This window comes from Ursus maritimus, assembly GCF_017311325.1.
Source record: "Ursus maritimus isolate PB19 chromosome X unlocalized genomic scaffold, ASM1731132v1 scaffold_X1, whole genome shotgun sequence".
Classification (NCBI taxonomy): domain Eukaryota; kingdom Metazoa; phylum Chordata; class Mammalia; order Carnivora; family Ursidae; genus Ursus; species Ursus maritimus.
Genome location: NW_024423319.1, coordinates 83,615,835 through 83,633,147, shown reverse-complemented (window position 1 = coordinate 83,633,147; position 17,313 = coordinate 83,615,835). Strand labels below are relative to the sequence as shown.

Genomic DNA, 17,313 nt, shown 5'->3' with positions numbered 1-17,313 from the left:
TCAAGATCATCACCGACCCATCTCTAAGGGTGTGTTGGTGGGGAGAGGAGACAACCTCTATATTTTCGCCTGTGCTGTGACTTCTGCCAGGAATGTCCTTTACCTTCTCTCAAGGATCATCTTTGGCCAAGGTCTCCAGGAAGTCCCCTTCCCCAGAACTCATATTCCATCCCCTCTTTCCCCTAGCCTCCCCAGTCCTCAAGTCCAATACTTCCAAACCATTCTCTACTCCCTCCTCCATGCCAGGCAGCTTCAGTCCCACCTCCAGGCCTTTGTTTTGGCCTTTCCTTCCCTCTCTTTCCTGGCTGCTCTTTCCAGCATTCCATATCTCAGTGTTGCCCAGATGGGGAACTCTCATGAATCACGTATTTTCCAACATTTAGAAGTCTGTGCTTCTCAGTTTTTTGCTCAGTAACTGAAGTAAACAAGCTGTGCTGGACGCATGGTGCCCTCTCTGGGGGATAGGAGCAGCTGCAAGTCTACAGACTTCTCTGGTTCCTCTGGGAGCCAGAAGTTGGGCTCCTTAGGAATCTGTCTCTAGAATGCCTCTTCCTAGGGCCCCTATTCCCACGTTTCTAGTACTCATGACCCCCAACATCATTCCCTTTCTCCAGGTGGCTCGGTTTCCAGAAATTAATGTTTTGGAGATTGTTTTGTGGAAGAATGAGGATTCCCCTCAGAAGTGTCTCAACTCCCTGAGGCAGAGGTAAGTCTCCTCTGCACTGTCTCCATCTTCTCCAGAAAGGGCTCCAGGAGTGATTTTCTTTGTTGTGCATCAGTGAGCAATGACTCTGAAACACACACCCCTGACATATGCTTGTAATCGGTATCGTACCCACATTTATAACTCACACATATATACCCACGACACCTTAATGCACATGTACATGTGTGCACGTGTACACAAACACACACACCTGTAACTCAGATTGTTATGGTGCACACATGGTTGTAACTTTACACGCATTCCACATACACTCAATACATCCTTAATTCTTGCACAGACCCATAGGTCTGCATATCACACATACACAAAGGTATGTGTCTCATGATGCACAAAGTTCCACTCTCTTGTAGACACATACCTCTCGTACCCTATGGTAAACAACCAGAATCACTCCCTTCAGCTCATTCTTCCCAAGATGGCCAAAAATTCAACTTTGTCTTTACTTCAACCCATCAACTGACCCGTTTTATGGGGGGAAATCGACCCAGAGACGTGAGCACCTTGACAGAATCCAGGTGTCACTCATCTCCCATCTGAACGCTTCCACAGAGGGGTCCCTCCACTCACAGCAGACACCGTGCTTCAAATGTCCAGCCCGCTACCTTTCTGTGCCTCAGTTTACTCCTTTGTAAATGGGATAATAATAGTGACCCTCATAGGCTTGTTGTGGAGTAAGCGAATTCATGCTGTGCAACCTAAAACACTACCAGGCACGCAGCAAGTACTCTCTAAGTATTAGCTAATACCATAATTATGATGATTCTTCTGATTTGCCTCATCACCAGGGGCTCAGCATTCAGTAAATGCTAATTAGTGCAACACTGAATGAGCAAATGCTAACAGCATTAGTGTCGGGGTTTGTTCCCTTCACTGTGGAGACACGTGCTGTTCTGACTCCTCTATTCTCCGTGATGTCCAGCGCTATTGTTAGTATACAGTAGGCGTTGATAAGTGTTGAAAAAAATGTTCAACGAAAGGATCGCATATTCTGAGTTTGTTCCCTCGCTCACATGTCCTCTCCTTCTACCAGTCCTCCTCCACCCCAGATGCCCAGACTTCGTTCTAGTATACAGTAGACGCTATAAAGTGTTGAATGAATGCACCAATACTAAAGGAATCTGTGTCTGGGTTTGTCTCGGGGGCTCCTTCTGGCAGGTGCTGACTCTGGCTTTTCGCTCCCGCCCCAGCTCAGAGCACCTCACAGGCACTTCCTCGGTCCACCCCCGGCCAACTGCCACCCCCCTTTCGGTCTTCGCTAATTGCGGCATTGGAGCTGGGCTGTTGGGAGTGGGTGGGTGCAGGTGTTCGCGCGGCTGGGTGCCAACCCCAGCCACGCCTCTGCCGCCTCTGCCGCGGCTCAGTGCCGGATTGATGCGGCACCCGCCAGCCGAGAGGCTCCGGCGGGTGGGAACCTAGGCACTCCGGCCAATCAGAAAGTGCCGGCCAGGGCGAGTAGCCAACCAGAAAGCCCGTAACGCGGAGCTCTGCAGAGGGACGTGCTGGAGGGCCCCGGGACACTGCGCAAGGGGTGGGGGGCAGACACGGGGGCTAAGGCAGCGGCGAAGGGACGGATACTCCCCTTCGCTTCTGCCAAGCTGTGACCACGGTGGACGAGAGTTTTCCACAACGAGCCACCGCGACTCTGCCCCCGTGCCGTGCCCTTTGGCCTAGAAGATGCTATTGCCCCACTCCTGGGGAAGAGGCCCATTTATTGAGGTCTGGGGGGGGGCAGAGGGTCGGAGCGGGAGAGGGAGGTGTTAGAGCTTCTCATCCTCAGGGTCTTGGCAGACAGGCACGTGTAGACATGGCAGTTTCTCCTCCACCACCAACTTCTGCCCCTGCAGCGCCTCGCACCGTGGTGACGGTTTCCCCCAGAAGGTCACGTTCTTCTCACCCTGACCTTCGACCACGGTAATGGTGGGCCTGGGGCATTAGAGGGGGAATGGAGGGGAGAAGCTCAGGGAAGGCAAGAATGCACTCGACAAACTCTTATTGAGTGCCTACTGTGTGCCCAACACTATTTGTCAGCTCTGAGATATTGGGCAATCTCTTTACCTTCCCTGTGCTCATCTGAAAAATGGTAATAATTGGAAGAATAGTAATACCCACCTTACTGGGCTGAGTGAGGATAAATGACTTAATTTTGGTAAAAGGCTCAGAGTGGTGTCTGGTACACAGTAAGTACTCAAAAAATGTTAGTAATTGTTACTCATTGACAAGAGCTACCTTCTCTTACCTCCAAAACCCTTTACGTCTCTCCCCACTGCCCAGTGGGGGAAAAAAAACACCAAAATGCCTTGCCCTGGTATTTGAGGCCTTGTTTCTGGGTCTGCATGCCTGCCCCAAGCCTATCTCTCTCTTCCACTTTATTCGGACTTAGTCCCACGTCCAGAATGGTCTTTGCCTGGCTTGTTCCTCCCACGAGACAAGCATTCCATTCATTCACTCTCACCCCCGTTCCCTCAGTCAAATCCATTCATTTCCCTACTCTGTCACGTGCTTCCTGCCTCCACTCAACGCCTCTAACTCATCTTCAGGACCCACTAGAGACCCCAGAGCTGGAGACCATTTCCCAGATGGCAGGCCTTTCATGAGTTGAAAATAGCCCACTTCCTCTAGTGGCTTGATGTATGTGGAAATAAAGAAGGGGGGGAGTGAGTGTTTTTACCCTCTCTAACACCTGGGCCACCAGGAAACCAGCTTTGGGCAGCTGGTCACCAGTGTCCAGGACTCTGCTCACACAGTCTTGACACTGGGAGTACCTTTCCTGACCCCTTCCTGCCTGGTGAGACCTGACCAGTTTCCTGGACCCGGGGCAAGGTGTCAGTCCCTTTTCCATGTGCCATCTGCCCTGCCTCTGCCTTCTGTCAGGGCCCTGCTGACCTGGATCCCTCGGGGGACCCACAGGACCTGGGTTCTGTGTGTCTGCAAGTGTTGCCGAAAAGGCCTCAAGTGTCCTGGGGCCGTGAGACGTTGAGTGAGATGTGGGTGGCTGAAGGAATGAGTCAGTGGATGAAGGCCTGAGTGACTGAAGGAGCAAATGGAAGCGTGGGTAACCGAGAGAGCTGAGCGCGAGGTCACAGGAAGGACTGGGTGAGTGGCCGGGTGGCTGAGGGACTGAATGAGAGACAGAGGCGCACAGAGGCTGCTCATTCTCCCCTCAGGATCCTCTTTCTTGGGTGCTTCTTTAGTGTCTCTCCTCTTCCGGCAGGAGGGAGATGACACTCGTCAAGGCAGGCACCTGAGACCCAGAGGTGGCTGCCCTGCTTGTGGGGAGCTGAACTGACTCTCCCACCCTCACTGCCCACATATGGATATCATGACCCCCTCCTGGGCACGCTTTGCTCCCCCACTCACGAGAAGTTGGGGAGCTGGGCCGTGCAGAGGCGCTGGCGGATGCGGACGGGGTTGGGGCCACAAGGGGGCATGCACAGCCCCCAGGAACTCCACTCAGACCATGAGCCTTTCCCTGCAATGAGTCAGAATGAGAGGTCTCAGTGGGGTGGTGAGAGACAGAGAGAGACAGAGAGGTGGCAGGGCCACGGGGTCCAAGGTGAAGTCAGAAACCCCCCTCGCTGCACAAGCTGCCCCATCCCCACAGTGGGGTCTGCGGGGGGTGGGGGGCACTCACAGCCACAGCGCTGGATGTTATAGCAGTGACGGATATCTTGTTGCTCCCCAGGGCACCGCCGTCCATCAAACTTGCGGCCCTTGCAGCTCCTCGAGCGTGTCTGCTGGCCCGGGATCTCCTTACAGCTGATACTGTTTATGTTCCGACGGATGCAGGGGCTCCACTCGTCCCAGGATCCCCACTCTCCATCCACTGCAGAGACAGGGGCAACCAGGGCTTGCACCAAAGAAGGGAGCCAGTGAGGGGATTCAGAGCAAGGAATGGCGACCAGGGGAAGGAGCGGCGGTGATCAGAGGTGGGGCCGAGGCATCAGGGCCAGGAATAGGGGCATCCGAGGCAGGAACAAGGCATTAGCAACAGGAACTGGGCAGCAGGGTTGGGGGAGGGGCTTAGGCATGGAGATGGTGCATCTTGAGGTACTGACCAGGGCAGGGCACAGCCGTGTTGCAGATGTGGGTCCGGGTGGCCTCGCCAGCACAGGGGGGACCCCCATGCTGGGGCACAGGGTGATCGCATTTCCGTCTTTCCAGGGTCTGGCCCAGGCCACAGGTCACAGGGCAGGGGGTCACAGGACCCCATGCCCCCCAGCCCCCAGCCACTGTGGGGGTGAGAAGAAAGGAATGAGAAGAAAGGCCACCTCCATCTCCCCCTCGGCCCCTAGACCCTTGAGGTGGACTGCCCCAAAATGAAGAGCTCCATGGTCACATGGTCTAAGGTCTCTGTCCCCTGAAATGGCAGAGCATCTGTGCCTGAATCGAGAACAGCGTGTCAGGGGCCCCATCCCCGTGTACCTGGGCAGGGTGGCAGGCCGGAGCAGGGCCGGGTTTCGTGGTCCAGCCCCGGGCACGGCTTCCCAGGAGGTTCCTTGGAGGGCTCAGGTGCGGAACACTTGCGGCTTCGTCTCTGGGTAGGTGCACTGGGTCCACCGTGGCAGGACCCCGAGCAGGAGCCCCAGGGACCCCAAGTGGCCCAGGCCCCGTGTACTGTGGTGTGATGGGGGTGGGGGGACACCAAGTATGGTCACGTGTGCCGAAGTCCTCCCACCCTGGAAGTTCCCTGCTGTAACCCCCCAGCTCTGCCCTGGGTGCCCGCCTCCGTGCCCGCATCAGCGGCCTTCACTCACTGGGGCAGACCTGCTGGGTGTCACAGGCCTCGGACTCCCGTGGCTCTCCTGGGCAGTGGCCCCCACACTTGGGGGTGGGTTGATTACATTTTCGCTGACGGGTCCGGGTCCCTTTGGAACAGGTGACAGAGCAAGGCGTCCAGGGCTCCCAGTTGGACCAGCCACCCATCTCTATGGGAGAGAGGTGAGGGGGACAGGAGGGAAGCAGGGGCATCATTCAGGGGTCCTCACTTCCTTATGTGCCCCACGTCCTCTGCCACACCTGGTCCACCATTGTCGCTTGTCTGGACGACTGCAATAGCCTTCACGCTGGTCCCGCTGCTTCAGCACTCACCACAGACCATCCGCCCTCCTCCGGACAGTGAGAGGGATCTGTCACACCCCAAGTCCGATCACATTTCTCCTGCCCACAACCACACAATAAAAGCCAGCGTCCTCACCGTGGCCCACAAGGATCGGGCCCCCCTTTGGCCTTGCTTCCCACAGCTCTCCTCCAGCCACACGGGCATCTTCCTTAGCGCCTCACAAACATCAGGCACGGTCCTACCCTCAGGGCCTCTGCCCTGACTGTGTGTTCCCCGGGGCCAGGCGACAGGCTGTGCTCGCCTGCCCTGCTGAGCTTCCTCACCAGGACAGCACTTCTGGTCCTCACAGGCCTGCAGCTGCCACTCAAGGGTCCCAGTCTCCACCTTCTCGGCACACTGCCCATCATGGCCTATGCAGCGCCGGTGCCGCAACTGGGATCCCTCGGAGCAGGTCACTGAGCAGGGGGCCCACGCAGACCATGGGGACCACCGCGGGGACCTGTAGAGAGGAGCACACGTGTCCTACCCTAGCTTGAGCTGGCAAGGATGGGGTGGACTGGACTGCAGGGCGAGGGCAGGCACAGACAGGGGTGCAGGATACATGTACGTGGGATGGATTGATCAGAGTACCTACCCCTTGGGGATGTTGAGGATTGAACGGGACAAGGAGCGCACACAGTAAGTACTTAATAATATCACTGACCTTCATGACTGGGGATCTGGAACACTTTGAAGTCCCCCAAGGCTAGTGCCAGACATTCAGTAAGCAAATGTGTGGCCTAAGGGCCCAGAACTGCTTCAGAAACCTATCAGGCCACCACCATGCTCGGTAGCTGGCAAACAGAAAGTTCTTAATAAATAGGGGCTATCGTCCCAGTTAGCTTAGAGACCCCATCAGAGATGCCCCAGATCTGGGGCGGCTGGGTGACTCCGTTGGTTAAGCATCTGACTTTTGATTTCAGCTCAGGTCAGGATCTCACGGTCATGATCTCGGGGTCATGAGATCGAACCCTGCATCAGGCTCCACACTGAGTGTGGAGCCTACTTAAGATTCTGTCTCCCTCTACCCCTCTTCCCGCTTGCATGCTCTCTCTCTCAAAAAAAATTTTTTTAAAAGATAAATACTCCAGATCTATCCCCAACCCCATGTGCAGCACAATACTAAATTGATGTGAATGGTTGACATTACTAGGGTCCCAGAACGGCCTTCAAAAACCCTCAAGCTCCCCATCCCCATGGTGTGTGTATCTGGGATATATGCTAAGCTGTTAGGAAACATGTCTGGCATACACTAAGGGCTCATTACATGTAAGCTGGAGTCATGATTAGGAGACTAGAGTCACCCTCAGAAATCCTTCAGCTACCCCTGACCTCTGCAATGCATCCAGTAGGCTGGAAGTGATCAATGAACGTAAAGTGTCATAATTAGGGGGCTGGAGCTGCCCTCAGAATTTCCCAAACTCTCCCACCCTGACACGTCTGTATGCAGTAAGCACTCAAGGTGAGCTGGCATCACAATTAGGGGACTTGAGCTACCTTCAGAACACACCTGACCTGTATCCCACCCTCCAAGGCTTCCAGTACACAGGAGGTGCTCAGTAAATGGAAGCTATGGCAGTGGGTCTCAACCAGGGGCGATTTTGCCCCTGGGGGGGACATTTGGCAATGTCCGGAGGATTTTGGTTGTCGCAATTGGTTGGGGGGAGTTGCTACTGGCATCTAGTGGGAGGCCAGGGATGCTACAAAACACAGGTTTTGCAATGCACAAGTCAGACGCCCACAACAAAGAATTTTCTGGCCCCAAACGTCAATAGAGCTGAGGCTGAGAAACCCCAAGCTATGGTCATGATCGGGGCCTTGGAGTCACCCTTGGAAACCCCAGAGAAGGAAAGAGCCCAGTTCTGGGTGGCCCTGTACCCCAGGCTCCCCCTCACCTGCATGCGTGACAAAGCTTGCTGCCAGGCTCCTGAAAGCCATAGGCAGGGTTGAGACAGCAGTCTTCCACACTGACACCTCCCCCCAGGAGGCCCTTGCATTTGCCGGAGGATTCCTCATACTGGGTGAAGCAGAGTACGGGGACTGAGCCTGGAACGGGGCGGGGGGGGGGCACCGTCAGCGGTGTGATGGATCCGGGCACCCCTGCGGGCCTGCGGGGCCCTCCCGCACTCACCTGTGGCCGGAAGCAGGGTGAGCAGCAGCAGCAGCAACTGAGGAGTCTGCCCTGGGGCACGCATGTTGAGCGCTGCACCCCTGCAGTCCTGCCGCCCTGCCAGAGAGGAGGCCTGGCTTTGTATGGGCTGACCTGGCTCTGGGATCAGTGGCAAAGAGGAACTGGGCCAGGAGGAACTGGGCGGGTAAAGGGCTGCGGGGTGGGGTGTGGGTGGGGGGCGCCGTGCAGGGTCTCTGCAGTTCCAACTTCTCTACTGGCACCTTTGCCCTGGAGCCTCCTGCCCCCCTCTCCCCTCCCTACTTCCTGTCTCACTCTTGGTCCAGTCTCGCTTGTCACTGTATCCCCAGTAACTCTTTAGCACTCAATGCTCCCTGGACACATTCTTACTGAGAGGAAATGGAGCATAAACTTCGTAGCTGTGTGACCTTGGGCAAGTCACTTGAACCTCTCTGGGCCTCAACTCCCCCCCGCCCCGCCCCGTAAAATGCCATCTCTACCACAACGATGGGGTCAATCTCATGCGGATGCTGATGCTGAACGAGGGTGAAATGAGCTCCGTGTGTCCCTCCTCATTGAGTGGAGCAGGCATTGAGATAATTGCTTCATCCTCTTTCCTGAAAGTGAGGTTGCCTGTGGTCAGCAGGGGCAGGGGAGGTCAGCAGTGGGGGAAGTGAGAAGGGGAAGTGAGAAGAGTGTGGGGAGAAGGGTTTGAGAGTGAATTGGGGATATCCACTGCCCCAGGGCTCCAGCTGGGAACACCCCCCCAACACACACTGGCCCCAGGGGAGGGGGTGGCTGGGAGGGAATCAGCTTGGCCATGTTCTATCAGAGTAACTGAGGTAGGTGACAACCCCCTCCCTGAGCCTACAGCATAGAGTTTGTTGCAAACATTGGGAGTTTAAGATTTTTAAAAGTCCTCAGAACAGTGCCTGGCATACAGTAGGTGCTGTTTGTTAAATACATTCATTCAACATTTGCTAAGCGCTTATTGGGTGTCAGATGCTGTTCCTGGCACTGAACAGAGCAGAGAGTAAGACAGCCAGAAACCCTGGCCCTCGAGGGGCTTATGCCCTAAAAGAGGAGACAGATCAAAACCGTCCTCTCTCACAGAAGCCTTCCCCAGCTACCCTTTTTGTACAGGACCCCTGTCATTCTGTAGCGCAGGGGCTCTCAAACCTTACTGTGCCTGAGAATCATCTGGAAGATGTGTTCAATCCTGTTTCTGATTTCGTAGGTCTGGGGTGGGACACAAGAACAAACATTTCTAACAGGCTCCCAGGTGACGCTGCTGCTGCTGGTGTGGGGAGCACACTTAAGAGCGATTCTAGCCAGTGACACCTCTTTTTCTTTGTAGGTGTCGTCTATAAAAATAATGCTATGTGCTCCTTCTTTTACTAAGTCCTCTTCAGCCCCTTTTCTGTGCAGGTAAAAGGTAAAACCAAGCTCCACGGACCCGCTTTTTTTTTTTCCTTTTTTTCCTTTTTAAGGAATCTCTACACCGATCATGGGGCTCCAACTCACAACCCCCGAGATCCAGAGTTGCATGCTCTTCCGACTGAGCCGGCCAGGAGCCCCTCTTTCTTTGTTTCTTATTAGCCCTGATGAGTGAAACTCCAGAGCTCACTTTAAAAGCAGGAATCTCTATAATGAATAAAAAGGAGTCTAAGAAAGGAAGGCAAGGTTTCGTTTCCTCTGCATTCGTGGAGGGAGAGGTACCATTCTGCAAATTCGCACAATGTAATAGAATTTGATTTGGTCAGATGTTAAAAGAGAACTTTCTCAAGAATGTTGGTCTTGTGTTATGGGGCAATAAGGTGTGTTGACATCTGTATCCTTCACACATGTATTCTGTTTCCTGATCATACAGGCCTGTCTTTGGAAGTATGCTTTGAACAAAGGAGTTCTGTTAAGATTCCAAGACTTCAGACATCAGCGCTGTGTTACCCCATGGAAACAAACTCCCCCGGAAACCTGTGATTCTGGTTGGCTGTGTTTTCTAATCACCGGCTGCCCTGGTAATAGTGTTATAATCAATACTTCCTTTGTGCCTAAACCTTATACTCCAAGGATGTCCTGTGGGAAGAGGACTGTTGGTGCTTTCTTTTCCCACGTTTGTGCAATAAAATGACTGCAGCTTTTTTATTTAAACAGAGTGAAAAGTCTTGTCTCACGAAATTATTGCGCTGCTACCTGATGATGATGTACTTAACTGTTTCTTGTCCGTCGCCCTCACTGAAATAGCTGCTCGCCGAAGGGCAGGGATTTGTGTCTGGTTTGCTAACTGCTGTTGTCCGCAGGGCTCATAATCGGGTGCCGAATGGATCGATCAACTGTCCAAACTCTAGACAGAGCCTGACACGTGCGATGAAGGGTCATGGGGGTTGGAGGTAAAAAATGTGGGCCTCACCGGTGGGGGGGATTGAGTTGTGTCTCGAGTGCCGGAACCAGACCGGAGCACCCTGGAGCGGGCTTGTGGGAAGAGGGAAGGGAATCCTAGGTGGAGCCCTGGGAAACTCCAGAATTTCAAGTTTTGGAGAACTGGGGGCAGATAGCACAGAGGATGGAGGCAGCGAGACCAGTGCAGGAAGTGGCTTTCTCCCACGCCTGGCACATTCGATCCGTGGTCTCTCATACCGTCTCATCTGGTCTTGGTCGTTGTCTTGAACTTTTTTTTTTTCTTAACACAGTTACACACACAGTTCTGGATCTGCAGCCTCTACTAGGAAACTCTTAGGAACAGGCTCACACACGTACTCGGTCCCACAGCCTCTCGGCCTTGCCCTCAGTCACACACTTGGGGTCATTTTTTCTGTCATGGATGCCTAGTGTCCTACTAACAGTGTCTCTCACACACACACACGCACACGTCTCAACAGCCTCCCTCATTCGGCCACGGTCACCAACGTTTCCTCTTGACCAGTTTTGCACACGCACACAAACGCAGTCACGCCTTTAGCTGTTGCTACCACCCAGCCCCTGATTTACAGCCCTGGCTGGTCTCTCGGGAACTTTCTCGCACACGAACTCAATCAGCACCTCTCCCACGTCTTCTCGCGCCAGCCCCCATCTCGCACACCCACAGCCCCTGCTGGTGGCTGAGATGCACACGCACACACCATCACACGCTGCCTCGGACGCTGTGTCCGTCACCTCGTGTCCCATCTCAAGCTGCGTGCTGCATGCCCAGGCTCCGTGCACGGTCTTTCCTTGGGTCTTGCAGAGACGTGGACACAAACCCGGCCCAATCCGTTTCCCAGCTGCCGGCCCGTCGCGGTCACTCGTCCTCGGTCCGCCTCTGCCATCTGCGGTCACTAATCCCCACCGGCTCTGAGGCTCTCGACGTGGTGCGCACACGGTCTCCCCCGGCCGCCTTGGTCCTTTCCGCCACCGTTCGCTTAGCAGGGACACTCGGGCAGGACGATGGCCCCGGCCGCTTCTCCCACGCAGCGAGGCCCCCGATCCCACGGCCCGGCTTCCCCTCTTCACACCCACAGAGCCTCCAACTGCAGTCCCGCGGGAGCGGCTCCGCACACGCGCACCCGCTCGCGCACCGCCCGGCGTTGATGTTTCGCTCGCGTGGCGCCATGTTCCTCTCGCGGGCTGTGTCAGTCGCTTGGCCCCACCGCCCTTTTCCCTCACGCTGTCCCAGTCCCTGAGCCTCCGGGCCAGACGGGAGTAGTAACCGTCATCAGTCTGCCGCTCGTCTGGGGTACACACACTCACACGTGCACGCTCGCAGCCTCAGACTCCCCCAGTCGGAGCCCGTTTCTCTCACAGCCCTCGCCAGTCTCACAGGAACGGTGTCCTCACACTTGCTCCCGCGTTCTTGGAGCTCGTGCCTCACGGCCATTTTCCCTCACGCTGTCCACTCTTTTCCACCAGGCTTGCAGGACTTCAGCGGCCACGGCAGCCTTGCACGAGGTTGCACACACCGTCCCCTCCCGCCACAGTCCTGATGCTTCCGTACAGGGAAGCTCGTCGCCCGCGCCCAGTCCCCGACCCTCCCCGCCGCACCTGTGCACCTGCACAGGCTCGCGCGTCGTTTTGGTCACTTGGTCCGCCGCGCTCACCATCGTCGGCCTGTCAAACGGTGCGGGAGGTGCCGTCCCTGCCACCTGAGCCTGTACAGGACGTCACGCTTACCTCCAGGCTCTCGTACAGCGCCTTTCCCCGCACTCGCTCTCGCGGTGCTTTCCTGGCACCCCGCCGCCGTTTCCGACACAGGCACGGCTGCCGCTCTCTCTCGCACACACGGCTTCACCCGCGTACACACGCGATCGCAGCTTCGCGCACTCTGTCTCGTCCCCACACACCTGCTCACCAGCCCGCGGTCTCCCCGCTGCTTCCGACACACACCGTCCTGCTCTCTCTCACAACAGCGCCCTTCACACCCTCGCTGCCCTGCACCTACAGTCATGCCTGTCCCAGTCAGGCCCAATGGCTTCGGGGGCGAAAAAAGGCTAGCGGCCTCCAGCATCACCTTTAAAAATATATATTTACAGGAACAATTCCCCATTCTCTGGGACTCTTAGAAAAAAAGATCCATTTTCGGGGAAGTAAAACAAACAGCGGAGACAGGTGTAGCACCGTCCCCCATATCACCAACCCCCAGGTCCCCAGGCCCGGGCTGGGCCGGTGCTGACAGGAGGTGAGCCCAGGAGTCCTTTGAACCCACCCTCTCCAGCCTGGAATTCAGATAAGACAGGCTTAATGTCCCCCATTCCTCCCTCCCAACTCCAGGGACACTTAAAGGGTCCTTTGTACCCGCCCGCAGGAAATTGGGGGGCTGGGAGGGAGGGAGCTGAAAATACACGTTTGGTATCAAAAATAAACACTTGGGGGTGGCAGGAAGATCCCCCCCTCAAATCCCTTCCTTCCCACCCACCCCATCTCAGATATAGGAAGAGATGCTCCCCTCTCCCCTATTGAAAAGCCCTGTTTAAAAATAGATTATACTATCAAAATGACAGGGGGTGGGGGACATGGAGACCTGGAGTACTGGCTGGAGGGGCCCCCCAGACGGGGACCACTCCCCCAAAAAAACCCTCCATTGGGAGGTAACAGGCAGGACCCCAGGAGTTTGGCAGACACAGGAATGGCTTCTCAGGGGGAGAAGAACAAAAGGGGCATTCCTCCCTGGCCAAAAAGGTGGTATCTGAGAGAAAGGCTGGGGAGGTGGAAATTCCTATTTCAAGGGTGTGAGTCTTTCCTTGGCCAAGATTCCCAAACCGTTAAACGGCACAAATTCTTCCTGGACCCTTGGGTATGGCCGGGAATAATAAACTACAACAAGCTACCTCTTCTACTCACACCCCAAAATGGAGACAGGGCTCCCTCAGCTTCCCAAGGGCAGGCTGAGAAATAAATAAAGAAAGGTCCTTCTCAAGCCAGGCCCCGATTGTCTCATCTTGGGGAGAAAATGTGGAGATGGGGGAGATGTCCTCACCAACCCCCCAAAAGGTTTGGGCCAGGCTCCTCCCAGTGGCCTTCAAAAAATAAATAAATAAACCGTCTCCACCACTGCAGTAGGGGACGCGTAAGGGCGGCCACTGGGGAACTGACCAAGAAGAGAGAAGTTGTATGTTTCCTGTGGAAGGGTTACTGTGAGATCTTTCCTAAGAATCCCTACCCCACCACATCTAGAGCACAAGTCTGTCAGCTGAACTATGTTTCTCCTTGAGACGGCTGGCTGGAGAGAAGTTCAGGGCCATGGATGGAGTGACCCCAGAAGGGGGTGGTGGTGGTGGTGTTGGTGGTGGTAGTCATGGCTTCTGGGGCCCTGGGGAGAGCACCACGGGGGTTGAGAGGCCATCCACGCTGATGGAAGGGATGTGCACCTGGGCGCTGCCACTGGACGGAAACTGGGGACAGAAACAGGGAAAGATCATGGATGGGGACCATGCTAGGGTCTCTCACCCTCTCCGAGGTGGGGGAAGGGGATCCTACCTGGAAGGAGAGCTTGGCTGGGCTACGGGGTGCAATGGGACTCAGGGTGCTCCAGAAGTGAATGCTGGGGGGCAGCGAGCTGGGCGTCAGCAGCACCGGGGTCTGTGGGGAAGGGGTAGTTGGAGCTCAAGTGATTAGAGAGCAGGTGTGGAAGGATGGAAGGAACTCGGCTCCAGTCCCACCAGATCTCCCACTCAGACTTCTGAGATCACCCTCCCAAAGTGTACAGGCTTACCCACTAACTGCTAAGGTCAAGCCCATGACAAAATGTTACAGACAACGCCTCCCAGCTCCCAAGAGCCCACCTCCAGCTTCACTGGGCGAGACCACCTACAAGACCCCATCCACAAGTCGCTTTCAAACCTCACAGGTCACTATCCCATCAGCTTAGGATCAACCTCCAACTCTTACATCCCACCAACCCATATACCTCACAGGAAACCCACTAAGGAAATCCCAAACCAAAAAGCCCCACGCAGGATCCCCAAGCCATGGCGCAACTCGGAAAAGTTTCCCTGAGTAAAGCCTCTCAGTCCCCGCCCACCACCCCCCCCCGGCCCCCCGCCCCCGAGACCTGCCCTTCATTCCAACAGCCCAACCCTCAGCCCCGTCCCTCCAGCCAATCCCACTCGAAGGCTCCACCCTCCCGCTCACCCAGAGATAACCACACTGGCCCTTGCAGTCTAGCTCCTCCCTCACCCGCCCCACCCCTTCACAGGCACTCACCAATGTGTGCGTAGGTAGCAGGGACGGGGTCAACGCTGGCCCCGGCGCCTGCAGCCCGGAGCCGGTTCCCGATCCTGGAGTCCGTTCGGGTCCTGGCCCACCCAGCAGGCTCGGGCTGAGTGGAAGCTCCAGGTCCCGGGGCTTCCGGCCCTTCTGAGGTTGGGCGATCTCTGTGCTGGAAGCAGTGGAAGCCGCGAGGCCGCCCCCCGGTGCTGCAGTCTCCATGACGACCGCGGGCAGCCGGGCCGGCGCGCCCTCCGCAGGAGGGACTTCCGGCCCGGCCTTAGCGGCTTCCTGCACAAACCCCGCCTCCCCACCGACTGCGGCTTCCAACTCTTCCTTGGGCCCGTCCACTTTCACTTCTGGGGGCAGTGGCCTGCCCAACCCGGGCTCCACATTCAGCTCTTCTGATTTAGGGTTCTGGGCCTCGGGTGGGGTCAGGATGACCTGGGAGAGGAGGGGGGCGGGCAGAGGGGGTGCGTAAGGATTGCTGGGCTAGTGAAGCCAAGGACTTGTCTCGAAAAGCAGGGCTTCGTATGGCGGGGAAACTGACTACACATTAAGGCAGGTCCACCAACAGGACGTGAGACTTTGCCAAGGATGTGGGGCTTCTCCTGGGGAGGCTTCTCTCTGGGAGACAGGGCTTCCCCTCAGGGTGGGGCTCTTGGGGATACCGTCCTCATTCATGAGAGCAGTGGTTCTCAACAGTTTGCTTTAGGGACTAGCAGCGTGTCCCTCATCTGGAAACTAAAGAAGCAAGTTCTCGTGCTCATCCCCCGATCCACAGAATCAGAAACTCTGGGGGGTGGGCCCCAGAAATCTGTCGCTTAAAAAGCCCTCCAGGTGATTCTGATGAATGCTAAGCTGAGAGAACCTATGCATTTAGCAAAAACATTCTGGGCATCTGGCATAGCTTCGTACTTGCATGGCTCTCCTCCCCCACCCTTTCTCCCAGGGAACTTCTGTGTCCCTCCTTCCACCACATCTAAATAGGATGTTTATGTCCCTTCTACCAGCACCCCTCCTCATCTAGGAATTGTACACCCACCCTCTTACTGAATTTCCATATTCCAGTCCTTACCTGCAGAGGCAGGCCGGCCTCCTCAGCCTCCAGGCAGGCCTCTAAGGGGCTTGGACTGGTGCTCCTGCTCCCAGATGGGGGCACTGCTGCTCCCGATGGGGCGGTGTTGGGGAGCACCGAGGCAGGCCGAGGATGAGGGGGCGGCTGTGGCTGTGGCTGCAGGGACTGGATGGTGAAGGTGGAATAGAGGCCTGAGCGCATGTACTCGTTCCGGCTGCTGCGTGCCAAGCCACCCGGGCCTGCCATTCCTGCTCCCTTCGGTGTGCCTGGTTTCCCAGAGGCAGTGTCCCCGGGGACAGCATGTACAGCAGTAGGGGCCACATTTGCCACAGTAGAGGTGATAGACACCTCAGGCTGGGGCGGGCAGTCCTCAGTGGAGCACCTCGCGACTTCGGGGTAGGACACAAACTTGTAGACAAACTTCTGGCCGCTCACTTTGCGGATGATGTTCTGGGAAGGGAGGAGATAGGATAAAGGGCCTCAGAAGGGAGGGCCTGAGTGGAAGGAGGGCATGGATGGGGGGCAGAGGGGTGCTTCTCCTAGGGTCCTTCTTGCCCCTCTCCTGTCTTTTTACATATACACCATTCTACTTCCACGTCTGCCCCCAACTAGGTACCCCCCCTCCCAGCCCACTTCTCACCCAGGTCTTTCCCAATGTGGGGGCTCCTCCCTTCTCCTCCTTCCGTTTCTACCTCTCCTCCCCATTGTGATTCTCCTCTCTGTATTCTTCCCAGTTTCTCCCCTTTCCCTCTTCTCCCTTCCACAACTCTTCCTTTAGTCTACGGCCCTTCTCCCCTCTGTCTCCGCTCCGTGTCTCCTTCCCATCCAGCCCTCTCTGCGTCTCCCTATCACTCTGCATCTCCATCTGTCCAATCCCCCCACCCCCACCCCCACCTCAGAGACAAACACCCACACCCCGTGGCACCCCTCCACCAGGGGGCCCACCTAGCAGAGTCGATGCAGGAGCAGGCTTTCCTCCTGGCTCCCGGAACCAGGGTGTCTGTGGGCTAACAGGGCCAGGCCTTGGGGGTGGCTGCCAGGACAGCTGGGGAGTGTGGCTGATGCAGTAAGATAGGAAAACGAAGTAACTGATGTAAATGTTGGAAGAGACTAAATTAATACAGAAGAATGTGGCAAGGAATTATTAATACAGAGGATTATTTAAAGCTATCAATGTAGATGGAGAACAGGGCAAGGTCACTAGGGAGAACAGGCGGAGGAGCGTCATTCTTGTTTTTGTTTTGGGGCTTTTTGTGGTTCTCACAGTTTTATTTCTTGACTTAGCTGTAACTGAGGAGCCTCATTCTTAATACTGTAGTACAGGTTTAAGGGGTGCCTGGGTGGCTCAGATCATGATCCCAGGGTCCTGGGATTGAGCCCCGCATCGGGCTCCCCACTCAGTGCAGAGTCTGTTTCCTCTTCTCCCTCTGCCCCTTCCCCCTGCTCCTGTGTGCTCTCGCTCTCTCTCTCTTGCTCTTTCAAATAAATAAAATCTAAAAAAAAAATACTGTGGTACAGGTTTAAGCTAAGGCAATTAGAAAATGAAGTGACTGCTAGCAACCAGATAAGACCATTAAAATACTGGTATAAATATTGGGGGGGGG

The 17,313-nt window shown here is 55.8% G+C and overlaps 3 protein-coding genes across 4 annotated transcripts in view; 1 reads left to right on the top strand and 2 right to left on the bottom strand.

The window, feature by feature from the left end:
• ZNF81 (zinc finger protein 81) overlaps positions 1–17,313 on the top strand; it is a 352,185-nt gene that overhangs the window by 138,432 nt on the left and 196,440 nt on the right. The window lies entirely within an intron of this gene.
• Positions 2,417–8,121, bottom strand: LOC103667013 (complement factor properdin). The gene is made up of 9 exons (XM_040632386.1): positions 7,957–8,121; positions 7,721–7,871; positions 6,110–6,285; positions 5,482–5,652; positions 5,150–5,341; positions 4,783–4,956; positions 4,359–4,550; positions 4,085–4,196; positions 2,417–2,650 (listed from the first exon to the last, which is right to left on the bottom strand). Exons 1-9 carry the CDS (start codon positions 8,018–8,020, stop codon positions 2,485–2,487), a joined length of 1,398 nt encoding a protein of 465 aa, XP_040488320.1. The 5' UTR covers positions 8,021–8,121; the 3' UTR covers positions 2,417–2,484.
• Positions 12,433–17,313, bottom strand: part of ELK1 (ETS transcription factor ELK1) — a 16,397-nt gene continuing 11,516 nt past the window's right edge. For both annotated transcript variants that reach the window (XM_040632394.1, XM_040632404.1), the window contains exons 4-6: positions 14,629–15,075; positions 13,903–14,004; positions 12,433–13,817 (exon numbers count right to left, since the gene is read on the bottom strand). In XM_040632394.1, the coding sequence (XP_040488328.1) occupies positions 13,719–13,817; positions 13,903–14,004; positions 14,629–15,075 (648 nt within the window). In that variant the 3' untranslated portion in view covers positions 12,433–13,718. The remainder of the gene's footprint in view (positions 13,818–13,902; positions 14,005–14,628; positions 15,076–17,313) is intronic.

Excerpts from the sequence above, each read along its gene's own strand:
- LOC103667013 (XM_040632386.1), bottom strand. The coding sequence starts at position 8,020 with ATGCGTGCCCCAGGGCAGACTCCTCAGTTGCTGCTGCTGCTGCTCACC. Across the intron at positions 6,286-7,720 it reads AAGCTTTGTCACGCATGCAG|GTCCCCGCGGTGGTCCCCAT; the intron begins GTGAGGGGGAGC and ends TCCTCTCTACAG. Across the intron at positions 4,957-5,149 it reads CGGCCTGCCACCCTGCCCAG|TGGCTGGGGGCTGGGGGGCA; the intron begins GTACACGGGGAT and ends TCACCCCCACAG.